The sequence below is a fragment of the Lepidochelys olivacea genome (assembly GCF_965140295.1).
Source record: "Lepidochelys olivacea isolate rLepOli2 genome assembly, chromosome: 3".
In the NCBI taxonomy this organism is placed as follows: Eukaryota; Metazoa; Chordata; order Testudines; family Cheloniidae; genus Lepidochelys; species Lepidochelys olivacea.
Genome location: NC_140413.1, coordinates 175,569,460 through 175,584,973, shown reverse-complemented (window position 1 = coordinate 175,584,973; position 15,514 = coordinate 175,569,460). Strand labels below are relative to the sequence as shown.

Below are 15,514 nucleotides of genomic sequence, written 5' to 3'. Positions count from 1 at the left end.
GATGACTCCATCTCGGTCATGGCATGAGATTGAACCCGGAAAGGACCTCCAGAGCTGAAAGCATGAGCCTCTACAGTTTAAGTTAAAGAACCAGGTCCTGTAGCTGGGAAGGGTTAGAAACTGATGCCCTCTGGTGACTCCGCATAGAGGGGGACAAAGAACACACTAAAGTGTGTGTTTTGTTTGCACAGTATGTGATTTCAAAATGCATAGGTGCTAACTATTACTTTCTCAGTGTCTGGAGTCTTTTTCTGAGAGCAGTATTATGTTAGACTCATGAGTCAGGCCCACCAGAATCATGAGATTGGCTTGAAAACCCCATTAAAATCCTGAAAATCAAGTAATTAAATACATTTGAGTGCTTCTTATTTCCCTTCTGCTTTTTGAGCCACATTTGCAAGCTTTTCTCTACAAAAACAAAGGCTCCAAATTTACTTTAAAAAAGTGAAATTGAGATTTATATGAATGGTTTTTAAAATATTCTTCTATAATGTTGTAAATGTGAAAATCGTGCTAGGGCGTGAGAACCAGAACACTTAATTGCCTAATTTTTTTTTTTAAAAGTGACTGACTAGTTTATTTTCATTGTCCAAACTGAGTGAAGAGTGAAAAATTAATTTAACATCATAAATGGTGAAAAAGTAAATTTAAACTTTTAAAGAATTCTTGCAGCTTCAGTAATCTAAGGGTTTTTTAAAATGCACATTTTATGTTGTGTTCCTCTTGAAAAGTAGAAGGATCTCTTGGGAAATTGTCCAGGATTTTGTTTCTCTCTCCTTTTTGAAGATTAAACAACAAAAACCAACAACAACAACAAAGGAGTGTGCCTCTATTGCTTTTGCAAAACTAGGAGCCTTTTTCTATCTTGATCAGCCTATAAACTTTTCTTCAGTCCCCATCTCCAGTGAATCCATGACCAACTTCCTTTGATTCATCATTCGCTTATGTCCTCACTGGACCTTACTTTTGTTGCCTTCTCGCCAACTCTACTCTACTGAATCTTTGTCATACTTCCTGAAAAGTCTGTGTTGTTTGCATTGTGGCAGTGCCTAAGGGCCCAGCCGGGGTTAGGTCCCATTGTGCTAGGCACTGTACAAACATAATTAAGTGACAAGTCTGTGACCTATGGAGTTTACAACCTAGATCTTCTGTTTTTAAAAATACAAAATACCTACAAAATACCTTCTCTCTTGTCATACTCTCTTCCTAATTTCAAAACACCTTTCTCTTTCTAACCTTGTTTGCTAGGAAAAAAAAATCTTTGTTTTTTGTTTTTTCACCTAGTATTTTATTTCTCTTTCAACTTGGCCCTCAGTTTCTGAAAATCTTGGTCATTCCCCACCCTGAATTTATTTCCTACCTAATCCTTGCAACCCTGAAAGCTATGTGGTCGCACTTTCACTTGTGGTGCACTTCTTCCCTCCAAATCAGTGAGAGTCACTTCCTCTTTAAAGAATGTCTTTTCTCCTGTACCTATTATGAGTTTCAGTAAAGAATGTTGTGATCTTCCATATTAAGGAGGCCATATATAATGTGCACTGAAGAGGGGATAGATAAACTCATTAGAAGAAATCCTCTTTTTCAGTCCATTGTTTTTTAAGAAGCTTGTCTGTAAATGATGTGGGGAACCTGGAAACTTTAGGAAGAATCTGTGAAATTAAAAAAAAAAAAAAAAAATTCCCTACATAAAAATTACACTGAGAATGCTAAGCACTCAAGTTAGGCAATACTCATAGATAAAGTTCTGTGAACAACCTTAATTCTGCCCTGTGTTCACATAGGTTACAAGATCTTGAATTACATTCACATGCTATTTGTCACATAATAGAATAAGTTGTTTATTCTTTGACAAAAATTCATTTTGTATCTGTTTGCCATTCAGAATCATGTATCTAATAAAATCATGTATATAAAAGTACACAGTAAGTTGTTCTTGTTCTAGATTTGTAGTGTGAGTAACACTGTACAGTAAAAGCTGTGTTATCTGGTACTTTACCAGCCAGAAAGCTCTATAAACCGGCATTTCTGATCTTCATTGAAAGTCTGATTTAGAGTCCAGTTGGCATGGACCTGGCTCTGTGTGGCTTCCCAGAAGTGGCAACATGGTCCTGCTGCTCCTAGGTGGAGGAATGTCCATGAGGGGTTTGGAGTGCGGGAGGGGGTTCAGGGCTGGAGGTTGGGGCGTGGGAGGGAGTGCCAGATCTGGGTGGTGCTCACTTCGGGTAGCTCCCCGCAAGCAGCGACCTATCCCTGCTGCTCCTAGTTGGAGGCGCTGCTAGGCAGCTCTGCATGCTGCCCCTGCTCTGCCCTGACTGCTGGCTCCACAGCTCCCATTGGCCAGGAATCACAGCCAATGGGAGCTGTGGGGGTGGTGCCTGTGGGCAGAGGCAGTGCGCAGAGCTGCTTAGCCAAGCTTCTGCCTAGGAGCAGCAGGGACAGGTTGCTGCTTGTGGGGAGCTGCCCGAGGTGAGTGCCACCCAGATCTGGCACTCCATTCCCACGCCCCTGTCCCAAGCCTCCTCCTGCACCCAAACTCCGTCCCAGAGCAAGCGCTCCACGCCCCCCAATCCTCAGCCCTGCGCCCAAACTCTCTCCCTCTTAGTTAACTGGAATTTTTCACTTACTGGCACTCCTCCTCCTCTCCCCCCCCCCCCCCTTGCCCCAACATGCTGGATAAAAAAGCTTTTACTGTACTAGTGAAAACTTTAATTGCATCAAAGGAAGGATATGAACTGAACTGGATGGAGAAAAAAGATAATTCCTGATTGCTGAATAAAACAAATAAATTAAAATATAGGTCTTGATAAATAACTAAACAATGTCATCTTCATTGTATGTATATCTTTACCTTTCTTGAGGGTGCCTCCTGTCTAGAAGATTTTGCTGTACATTAAAGATAGTAGTTACGTACCTTTTTTTCTCTAAGGGTATGTCTACACAACAACTAGATGCCAGCCGCGGGTGTCTAGTTGCCGAGTAGACATACCCTAAGAGGAAAGAGGTTAACATGTACTGCCCTTTTAGGATGCCAGCTGTTCAGGTAGGGGACTTATATATTACAGCACTTAGCATATTTTAGTCACTGCCACAATATAAATAATAGACTGAACCTCCACCACAACATCTTGACATTGTCTGACTTGCTGTAAACATACTAGTGCTTATGCATTAATCTCTTTGGTTCTTCTTTTCTATACCATGTGGCAGGAAGACATAATTGGGTGTGGGGGGGAGGGGAAGACCGATATGTAAAATACCATGGTTTAGGCATAATAGCTTCAGTACCATTTTTAAAAGTGTGATTCAAAAGAGATATTTAAAGTTACTGAAAGATGTAAATGGAATATATTAATTCAAGACTGCTGCTGCTTATTTTAAGGCTCTCTGATAAATATGTGATCAGAAAGTTCTGTGAAATAATACACAAGATGTTATGTATTCAATAGCTAGAACTGAGTCTGGTGTATCCTTGTGTCACTGGATTAAATCCCTGCTCCTGTTTTGTTATTAGAAGTTTTTTTCCCCCATCACTAGTCTATGATAGTGTAACTCCTATCCATTGGATCCATTCCAGTCTGTTAATACAGACATGATTTAGGGTGGAGAAAAATGTAGTTTATGTCTATTGTAGCTGTTTGTGGAATCTGCCGCCAAAATTGAATACATTCATTGCATTACGTGGGGAAATTGATTAACTGCTCACCATATTTAATTGAGGCCCTTTTCAATTTATATTTTTTTTCTGCAGACACTCATCATTTAGAACAGACTAAATTGAGTGTTAAATTATAAAGTTGGTAAAAACATTTGCTAGTGAGAGAGAACTCTTTTTTTGCTAAGTTCCAATTCAGAGCATTTTTACTGCCTAGTTATAAGCCCTTGTAAATAAAGTGTTTTAATTAAAACACTGACCCTTTTATTATAATGTTGTGAATGGTGGCACTATAATTCTATATCAGATACAGTATGTTGTTTATCCTGAACATCATTTTGATTTCACTTTGGCTTGACATTAACTTTGTCTTTTTATATATAAATAAAATTGGGATAAACATGAAAGTATTTGATTTGTTAAAAATGTGTCTTTCTAATTTCTGCATGAAAACGTTTGCTTTGGCAGTCAAGGTACCCGATGCTATAATACTTCACATGCAATTTTTATTATTAGCTTTTTTTGTTCAATTATATGTCAGGCCTGGTATGTCACAAGCACAGTAAAGCTGAGGAATATAAATCGGTACTATGTCCTGGAGTCATTTTAAACCATCGTATTTAACATATGTGACATGTCTGAGTTAGCTAGTGATTGAATTAAAGTTCATGATTGACACAGAATGCTCTGTTGTGACAGTATTTATGGCCTGTAATACACAGCAACATGTGCAGCAATACAGGAATATTAACTTTTGACAGCTTTTTTTAATGGAATCTACATTTTCTAATGTTTAAGGAGTATGTGGTGGTGGAGTTTAACTTAGTAGAAAAAAAGGAAATAAAACTGAAGCATAAAAACCAGTGTTCTCTTCTATGCAGTTGCTTGCAAATTGCATGCTTTACATTTATTAAATTCCTTATTCCGAGGTTGCGTTGTCTAAAAGATATCAGTATAGGGCTTGATGCAAACAGAAGGACTCCCATTGACTTAAATGGGATTTATCCTAGGTTCATAGGGACAAACTTCCAGTAATTACCTCTTGAATTGTGATCCCAGATTTGCATGTTAGTCACAGATGCCCATAAAAAACGCAGAATGTGTATTGAAATAGAATTGAAATAGATTTTTTCTTTCCAGACTTGCTAGTTCATTAGTGTAAGTGCTGCTTTTGTGCACAGATTCTTTCTCTTGTGAGCACAGATGATTGTGTCTTCAATATGTGCAGTGATTTAAAGGCTGGTATATTAATGTTAATTTGAAAATGAGGTCCAAAATGTATTAAGGTTTCCTAGGGGTGAGTAATGAAAAGTTCAACTTTTAGAAATCAAACTGATTACCTTTCTTGTCACACATTCTGCTACAAACGGACTGATTTTAATTTGGGTTGCTGTCAGTACAAATAGGGAAACCAGGAGCATAAATGTAGCTCTGTCTCTTCTGTAGTCTCCTGTTTTGATTTGAATCACTTTCCATTTTGTTTAGTGAAAGTTTGAACTGAGGTTGTACGAGGGCAACACCTCAGTGGATCAATCAGTGAATTAACAACTGGCTAATTTCCTGTTAGTTTTTTTTTTTAAATATATTGTGTGTGTGTGTGTAAAATATATGTATACATACATGTACATGTGTGTGTGTGTAATATATAATATATATATATATAAAATAAAAGGGAAACTGGATTCTCAAAATGAAATTGGGATTTTTTACTCTGGTGAAACAATATACTGTATTCTGCTATGGCGTGATTTTATCTAAGTTAAATTTTGGATGTTATCTAGACAAACCAATATTTTGTGAACTGTTTTACTATATAAGCAACATGACTTACTCCAGAATGTCAAGCAAATGTGTATACAAATGTTGACTTGATAAGTTTATCTTTTGGGTATTTTGTGAGTCATCTGTCTTTGCCATTTATGTTTGCACTCAGATTCTGGCCATTAACCGAGGGGAAAATCTGAAGATCCTGACAGTGAAGGTCAACGTTCCTGACGGGGTGAAGAATGAATTCTGTAGGTGGTGTGTCAATGAAAGGTCTGTGTGTGTGTGTGTGTGTGTGTGTGTATATATATATATATATTCTTACTGAAATCATATTTTTCTATAAGCAGCTTCATACTAAAATGCACCTCACATATCATGTTACATTAAGAAAATAGTTTTAAACAAATGTTTAACTTATTAGATGAGTTTAAATTTGTGAACAGCTAGATCTCATTCTGTATTTCCACCTACTGCAGACTTCTTCTTATTCTGAGGAGGAGAAGGAGGATGTTTTTGGATATATCTTGAGAATTCTGGCAGCATTCTTTAAGCACCTCAAATTCTAAAATATTTGAAGGTTTACTTTGTAATGCATTTTGAAATTTTTACAATATGCCCTTTGTACAGGGACATGTGGTAGAAGAACACTTAGGATAAAATATTTGTGTATTTTGAAGCTCTGAAACATCTGGCACCAGCCACTATCAAAAGACACTATATAGGTTTAGATGGACTGTTGATCTGACCCATTATGGCTTTTCTTATATTATAGTCGTATGTATTGATTATACTGTCTAAAAGTCTATCTTCATTCATTAAAAATCTTGTGCCAAAAATATGAAAGAACATTCTTATTTCTAATGAAAAATACCCTCTTTAAAATAAAGGAAGTGTAACTACTCCAAAGTCACTATATAATTTGATACTTTGGAATGCATTCTGTATACTTTCAGGACTGTCATTTATTGATATTGTTTCTTAAATATTACTTTTAATTACCCCCAAACCTAAATATGATCTGTTTCCGCATAATTCTCATCACAGATGTCCTAACAACTGACTGTGTGCTGTTTATATAGGCTAGTGGTTAAAGCAGAGAATTGAGAGCCCGGACTCAGGTTCTATTTCCGTTTCTTATTGAGTCTCTGTATAACTTCAGACATGTTATTTTCTTAAGATAACTTGTCTGTTGTGAGGCTTGTTTAACGTTTGCCAAATGCTCTGAGAATCTGTGGTGAAAGATGTGCTATAAGTCCTAGTTACAGTAATGTTTTCTCCAGTGCTTCGCTATTTCTAGGTCTTGGTTCCTTCCCTTCCCAGCTTCCTTCCCTTCAGTGTCAACTGGAGCCCAGCTATCTGCTTTGCAAAATTCTCCTGACCTTATTTGTTTATCTTGCTTGCATACACAAAATATCTGGGCTGGGTTTTTCCAAGGATCCAAAGGGTGTTAGGTACCCAGTTCCCATTGTGAAGGATCCTTGGAAATCCTCATCTTGATGTGTAAAATTTAGTTAATGTGAAATAGTGCACAGACAGGAAGAAAGACCTTGCTAATGTCTGAATACATAAAAAGGGTAAAAAGAAAAGGAGTACTTGTGGCACCTTAGCAAGTGAGCTGTAGCTCACGAAAGCTCATGCTCAAATAAATTGGTTAGTCTCTAAGGTGCCACAAGTACTCCTTTTCTTTTTGCGAATACAGACTAACACGGCTGTTACTCTGAAACCTGTCATAAAAAGGGTAACGTACTATGGTATGAAATTTAAATTATACACCACAGAAAGTGTGTCAGTGTTTAAAAGTGGTTTGCTCTCTTAGTATAGTGTTTCTTAATGGTAAGGTCCTTGGGCTTTTCCGAGCTGTTATGATTCTTGATCACAGTTTAAAAATCCATTTTAGTTCTTACATATGCTACAGACCAAAATTGTTTCCCAGTGTGGTATTGTCTACAGCAGAGATTCCCAAACTGTGGGGCATGCCCCAGGCCAGCCCCCACATAGAGTGGGGAGAGAGCGCCACCCAGATATGCTTCTGGCCCCTATCCCAGCTGCTGGCCCTGCGCCCTGGGTCCCGGCTACCAGCCTCAGCTCCGCCCCTGCTCTCACCTGTGGCTCCAGCCTCAGCCCCCTTAGCCCTGTCCGCATCCTCCCCTCCCAGAACTATGTTGCTGGTCCTGGGGGGCAGGGGGTAGACAGGTAAGAGAGGGTGTGAGGTAAAAAGTTTGGGGATCACTGGTCTACAGTGTGGAGAGAAAATATCTGTAACTGTCTTAAAAAGCTGCATCTACAATAGAATTCAGCAACAGCATGAGTGAGTCACTGTCAGTGGGACATTTTGTGCTGCTACAGGAATGACAGTTTAAAATGTAAATTTAGATATTTTTGTCAGTCTTCCAGTGCTAAGAGGAATAATGACCTCAGAAATTGAACATTCGACTCAAGTCAATATGTGGTCTTTCTTACGTTTTTCTAATTAAGGGCCAAATTATTTTCTCTCACACAAAAACATTCCATAGGAGACAATTCCAGTGGATTTTGATGCATGAAAATCTATGCTAGATTCTACACTTTCCCAGTGGATCTACGAGTGCACATCTGATCACCAGAAGAGTTTTCTAATGTTACTGAACATTAGGCCATCGTTGGCCAGCCATCTTCAGTCTTGAGCTGGTTTGAACAGGAGGATGAGAATAAATACACTCCCTGGTACCACAAATTCTAAACAGGTTGATCTTAGCTCCTCATTCGTCTCATGTACAAATGAAATACCATATAGCTTACTGCATTAGACCCAGGCGTAGGTCTTTTTGGACTGCTCTGAGGTAGGGATTCTAATGTATACAGTGCACCAGGTCTGCTTCTGTGATTTGCAGCACAGTCAGTATTCTCTGTGCTACCTTGCTTCATCCCATATAATTGATTTGTGTAAATTGGAGGCAGTCCTCTTTGATGATACTATTACAAAAGCTTTTTTCCCCATTATCATTTCTTTCATATACAGTCACACTTGTACATCGAAATTCATCAGCAGTTCAAATAAGGATACATCTCATTTCTTACCCAGTACTTTAAATCGGTGCTTTAAATACTGTATATCTTTGGGGACAGATTTTAGATGCTGCTTCAACTTCTTGTCACCTTGCTAACATATACAAAGGAGACTGTCATATAATATACAGTAGAACCTTAATTTTATGAACATCAGTCTTACGAGTGACCAGTTATATGAACCATTTTTCCTTACAGAAAACAAATGAAAAAAAAGCACATAACAAAAGTGAAAGTAAGAAAAACAAGTTGACATCTTATCTCATTCTGATGCCTTCAGGGCACTGGATATTGCTTTGCTGTGGTTTGAAGGACAAGAAGAGAACAAAGCAGTGCACCAAACTGCAATTAATGCAACATATCTACTGTAATGTTGAGATGTTGATTTTACAAACTCCTCAGTCCCCAATCATTTTAATAGGGGTTCTACTGTAGTGTTATTCTGAGGTAGGTCACTGCAAATCCCAAAGCTTTTTTTCTTATTCTTTTGCCTCCTAGGATTTGAAGAGAGATGTCAGTGCCCTATATCCATATTACTTACCTATTTACTTGCTTCTCATCACTGTAGTGTCTGAGTGCCTTCCAATTACTTATGGAGAGAACATCTGAACACTTGTGGCAAAACCAAACCTAGAACCCAAATATCCAGAGAGCGGAAAGTGCCCTCTCCACAAAACAATGCTATTTCCTACCTGATAAATTAGTAGTTAATACACTACCCTTTAATTTGTTCTCCTGAGGCAGTCTTCAAAGATAACATGCCATTGAGAGGAAAAGGGGAATTAGAGGGTGATAGGCCTCTTTGAAGACTCTATAACCACTAACGTGGTGTAAATCAGAAGGGCTGGAGACTGGAAACTGAAGATTATATTGAAACTCACTGGGATGAGCACCCACCGCTAGAACTGCCATTGTGGTTGGGCCAAATTCTAGAAAATGGCTGGTTTAGCCTGTCCAGAATTGCCCCCTGCAGTACTCCCAACTCTGTATCTAACCCCCTCTTATGCAGCAGGACCACACTGATCACTGAGGGGGAGGATGGATTTGCACTGAAGTTACTCTGTAAAAACAGAATCACTTGGCTTGAGGGGACGGTGGATTTTATTTTTTTCATAGAATCATAGAATATCAGGGTTGGAAGGGACCCCAGAAGGTCATCTAGTCCAACCCCCTGCTCGAAGCAGGACCAATTCCCAGTTAAATCATCCCAGCCAGGGCTTTGTCAAGCCTGACCTTAAAAACCTCTAAGGAAGGAGATTCTACCACCTCCCTAGGTAACGCATTCCAGTGTTTCACCACCCTCATAGTGAAACCCTCCTCTCAGGATGAAATTCTCAAATCCCACATAAGGCCAGAGTTATCATGCATTAAATAGCTGTTCTTGTGGGTGACTTCCACCTTCCATGTATAATTAGCTAAATTCTCAGGAAAACAGATTATACTGCTGTCTTTTTGACTTGGGGTCTAGAAAACCAGCTGTGTTCTTTTTGGATCAGTCATTGTCACTGGTAATGAAGATTCCTCAGTTGAACTTTAACAATTCTGTTGATGATGAGTGTGCCCAAATAGAACCCAGCTCACTCTCCCACAGCTGTTATTTGTTATGTAGGCCTAACAGGAGTGCAGATATTTTTACCTTATTCCCTAGGGTAAGCAGATGCGCTCAGAGAAGACCTGTTGAGTAAGAAGATGCTATTTTCATAACAACTTAAAGTATTTTAGACATTAATTCATTCTTCATTAAATATTCCAGAAAAAAACACTTCGCGGAGTAGAGATTAATTAGGTTCAAATTATCATTCAAGAGCTATCTAGAGGTCCTTTAGCTCCATTCCAGTATTAAGCTTTGTTTCCCTCTCTGCCCCCACAAGTAACGGAATATGTGTGTGGGTTAAAAAACATGCTATTTATTCACAGGCTGTTTTTTGAATACGTCTTCTGGATGTTTTTAGTTTCATGACGAATTGTAGAATGTGGTTCTGTAATATTTATAGGACTTCTCACTGAATATCACAAAATCATGTTATTAGTCATTGGTAAGTAGCATGCAGTCAAAAATATCTGCTGTGATGAGCTATTTGTGGATAAGAAATCTACTAATCAGCCTTAACAAGAGAGAGAGGGAACCTGATGTCTGCTGTCCAAATGCGTTACTATCTCCATCAGTATAGTCAGTTTTACCACCTGTACAAACTTCTGGTAATAGAATTGGGTAGCAATGAGAGCAAAGGAAATCCTGCACCTGTTTTATGTATATACCAAAAAATCCTCTCTGCAACAAAGTATAACAAAATTGTTGCCAAAAATTGTTAGTACAATGTTAAGGTCATGTGGCTAAGCACTCAAAAGTAATGAAATGGTAAAACAAGGTCCTTAGGTAATCTTTAACTCCCCATGTATGTATTTATCAAGGTATGGTGTTCAATTAGATGATCAGATACTACTTCTCAAATATAAATACATAAAAAGAGAATCTGTTTCAGGAGATAATTCCTTAAACAACTGAAGAGTTGTCTGGGCTATTTCAGAGAAGTTTGGGAGTCTTATTTCAGTGCAGTACAGACAAGATTAATACTCTATTTTTAAAAAAAATAGCATAATTTTCAACTGCGCTCACACCTGGACAGATTTTCAAATGGCCACAACTCTCTCATGTTGTTAAGAACAACTTTCTGAAATGTACCCAAATGTTTCCAGATAGAGCCCTGCCAAGTCCCTCATACCCGCTCAGTGGACAACTTTAATTCTCTTGTATCTGGTAGGTAATTGCATGGGTCCTTGCTAATAATGTTGCTCAGAAAATAGCTTGGTGAGAAACAAAACCTTGGATCTGATCACACCTGAATTTTGGGGAAGCTTGAAATTCAGATCTGACTTCTGTGGCTTGGGTTGATGTCTTGTAGCAAATCATAGCAGGGCCTTGTCTATCCATACAGTTGCATTACAGTAGAAAAGGTACAAGATAAGCATGGCTTACAAAATTCTGGGAGATTATTTTTGAATGAGATTTTGCTAGTCTCTGGAATTTGGTGTGTAATTTAAGCATATCATTAACGGAACAAAAAGAAAATGCATGTACTGGGTATGTTTGCTTTTTTGCTGTTCCAAAACAGACAGACTATTTTCACTTATAGAGATGTTAAGAAAATGTTTTATCTCAATTTTGTATTTGTTCTCCGTTCGCTGTCTGTAGTTCAGCACTTCAACTTTTATTTGACCTCCGTTGCCTTCCTTAACTAGCTGCCCTCTATTCACATCCATAACGCAGTAGTGGCATCCGCAGGAAATGCTTTGTCACATTTGAGGAAGTTGGGAATTGTAAATGAGGTGCATATAATGGAAATGTAAAACTGATTTATTCATACATTTGGGATGAAGTTTGACTGGTTCTTTTTTCTTTTCAGCCCAAGTGGGAGGGAAATTTTAATTTATTTTTGTAGTATTTTCTTTAAAATGAAGACAATCTGAAATACCAGTTCACTAAAAGTCCATAGTCCCCTCACCTTTTCTGACAGTAAAAGCATGTGCCAAGTTACAGTGCCTTCTTCCATTCACGACTGAAGATATAACTTTATAGCAGCATTGGTGCAGTAATACTGGCATTTACAGAACATTATGCTGAAGCAGTCCATATTAGAAAATGGTTTTGGTCTTTATTTTCTCTCTCTCTAACTATGGAAGCTGCTTCTTTCTTATCTTGAGGGGATCTTCCATACTGAGGCTAGGGCAAGAAATAATCAGCTTAGTTTGCATTAAGGAATTTTAGGAACAACTTTCTAACTATCAGGATAGTTAGTCACTGGAACAGAGAGGTTTGTGAATCCCCGCTATTGAAGGTTTTCAAGAACAGATTAAAAAGAAAAGGAGTACTTGTGGTGCCTTAGAGACTAACAAATAACAGAACGCCACTAGGCATCCCCTTCAGCCCCCAACTAAAACCTCTCCAAAGCATCATCAAGGATCTACAACCTATCCTGAAGGACAACCCATCACTCTCACAGATCTTGGGAGACAGGCGAGTGCTTTCCTACAGACAGCCCCCGAACCTGAAGCAAATACTCACCAGCAATCACACACCACACAACAAAAACACTAACCCAGGAACCTATCCTTGCAACAAAGCCCGTTGCCAACTGTGTCCACATATCTATTCAGGGGACACCATCATAGGGCATAATCACATCAGCCACACTATCCAAGGCTCGTTCACCTGCGCATTTACCAATGTGATATATGCCATCATGTGCCAGCAATGCCCCTCTACCATGTACATTGGTCAAACTGGACAGTCTCTACGTAAAAGAATAAATGGACTCAAATCAGACGTCAAGAATTATAACATTCAAAAACTAGTCGGAGAACACTTCAATCTCTCTGGTCACTCCATTACAGACCTAAAAGTGGCAATTCTTCAACAAAAAACTTTGAAAACAGACTCCAACGAGAGACTGCTGAATTGGAATTAATTTGCAAACTGGACACCATTAACTTAGGCTTAAATAAAGACTGGGAGTGGATGTGTCATTACACAAAGTAAAACTATTTCCCCGTGTTTATTTTTCCCCCCCATACTGTTCCTCACGCGTTCTTGTCAACAGCTAGAAATGGCCCACCTTGATTATCACTACAAAAGTTTTTTTTTCTCTCCTGCTGGTAATAGCTCACCTTACCTGATTACTCTTGTTACAGTGTGTATGGTAACACCTATTGTTTCATGTTCTCTGTATATATAAATTTGTTAGCCTCTAAGGTGTCACAAGTACTCCTTTTCTTTTTGCGGATACAGACTAACACGTCTGCTACTCTGAAAAGAACAGATTAGACAAACGCCTGTCAGGGATGGTCTAGGTATCCTTGTTCTGCCTCAATGCAGGGAGGCTGGACTAAATAACCTCTTGAAGCTCTACATTTATGATTCTGTGTGGTGGAAGTGTTTAATGCTGCCCTTTTTGGTTTTTTGTACAGGTGGAGACCAAAACGCTATGCAAAACCAGAGTTAATGAAGATATTGCATAATTCGGTGGAAGATTCATATAAACGTCTTATTTATCCTCTCCTCTGTAGAGAATTCAGGTAAACACTGCACTGTTTGTTTTCACAAAACCTGGTACCATGTAGGATTTAGTGTGTATCATTCAGCCAAGTAAAAATTAATAATGTTCAGTTTAGCCTGAACTAATCCAAAAGAGATGAATGATCAATCTCAATTCTCAAAATTCAGTTTGCAACCGCATTCAGGTTAATCTAGCTCAGGGGTGGCCAACCTGTGGCTCCAGAGCACATGCGGCTCTTCAGAAGTTAATAGGCGGCTCCTTGTCTAGGCACCGACTCCGGGGCTGGAGCTACAGGCACCAACTTTCCAACGTGCCGGGGGGTGCTCACTGCTCAACCCCTGGCTCTGCCACAGGCCCTACCCCCACTCCACCCCTCCTTGCCCGCTCCCCTGTGCCCTTGCTCCTCCCCTTCCCTTCCCCCCCGCAAGAGCCTCCTGTACACCATGATACAGCTGATTGGGGAGGGAGGGGACGGTGCTGATTGGCATGGCTGCTGGTGGGTTGGAGGCACTGGGAACGGGGTAGGGGAGCTCATGCGGGGCTGCTGATGTATTACTGTGGCTCTTTGGCAATGTACATTTGTAAATTCTGGCTCCTTCTCAGGCTGGCCTAGGTAAACAAGTAGTCTAAGCAGAAAGAGAATTTTTGACTTACATTATATTGTTTATATTACTAAGACACACTTTATTGTGACATGCACTATCAGACGTTTTTAATAATCTGTAATCTTAATTTTTTTTTAAATTGACATTCTATAGACATTTTATTCCTATTAATTTTAATTGGAGAAAAAGTATTTAAAATGGTCAGTAACTCAACTTCGGGAGGGAAAAAAGAACCCTATTTCATATGTTGGCTATACTTTTCATCATATTTTTACCTAACAAGTACAGTTTAGAGTTTACATTACAATACTATAATCGGATCATTATCATCATCTTAACAATAAACCTTTGTCTCTGAAATTGTCCTAGACATCTGTTGTTTCCATTACACAATTGCCATTGCAATAATGCTGTCACCGACATTGTTCTGACTCCATTTCACGTACCTGTCTGAAAGAAACTGACAAAATAATTGCTCTTGTTGGAAGTGGCCCTTATATTTGTCATCTCCACTACATGATAAATGTAGTAGTCATAATGTTGATTTGATACTGTACTATGGATTTTGTGATGGCTCTGTAAAATAGTCTTATTTTCACTGACACTGTAATAGCTGTGTCATGAGATGAAGTGTCACATGCAAGCTATATCATTCTGTTTAAATAAACAGGAAATTTAAAAGTCAAAATTTAGTAGTATTTGAGTCTATTTTGCCATTGGTGGGTGGGAGTTAACTACATAAGTAGGCTCCAGTGTGACTGACTTAAGTCCCTGAAGATCACTTCATAGTTAGGCTGCCATGTTGGGCTTAATTTGCATCATTCCTTGCTACAGAATCTAATGCGTGAATGGGGCCTTCTCTGGCCTTGGATTTTACCCATTGGTACAGCCCCTTGTGCAGATGGAGAAATCCATGGTTTGCCTTGCCTTTCCCCGTGTACACTATGGCGTTGTGTCACTGCAGCATTTGTGGGCTGGCCACCTATAACTGTAATCAGGACACATGCCCCAGCCCTGAGTCCCCTCCTGCACACAAACTCCCTCCCAGAGCCCGCACCCCCTCCCGTACCCCAGTCCCCTGCCCCAACCTGGAACCCCCTCCTGTACTCCAAACCCCTCATCCCCAGCCCCACCCCAGAGCTCTCCCCCCCTCCCCCCGCACCAACCCTCTCCCGTGCCCTGAAACCCTCATTTCTGGCCCCACCCCAGAGCCCCCTCCTACACCCTGAACCCCTCAGCCAAATCCTCCTGCCCGGAGCCCCCTCCTACACCCCATACCTCTCATCCCCGGCCCCACCTCAGAGCTCGCACCTCCAGCCAGAGCCCTCACCCCTGCCCGCACCCCAGCCCACTGCCTCAGCCCGGTGAAAATGAGCAAGTGAGCGAGGGTG

At 39.7% G+C, this 15,514-nt stretch overlaps 1 protein-coding gene across 2 annotated transcripts in view; it reads left to right on the top strand.

The window, feature by feature from the left end:
- The window catches only part of SRBD1 (S1 RNA binding domain 1), a 226,741-nt gene that overhangs the window by 47,595 nt on the left and 163,632 nt on the right, over positions 1–15,514 (top strand). For both annotated transcript variants that reach the window (XM_084622475.1, XM_084622474.1), the window contains 2 exons: positions 5,586–5,689; positions 13,430–13,537. In XM_084622475.1, the coding sequence (XP_084478601.1) occupies positions 5,586–5,689; positions 13,430–13,537 (212 nt within the window). The remainder of the gene's footprint in view (positions 1–5,585; positions 5,690–13,429; positions 13,538–15,514) is intronic.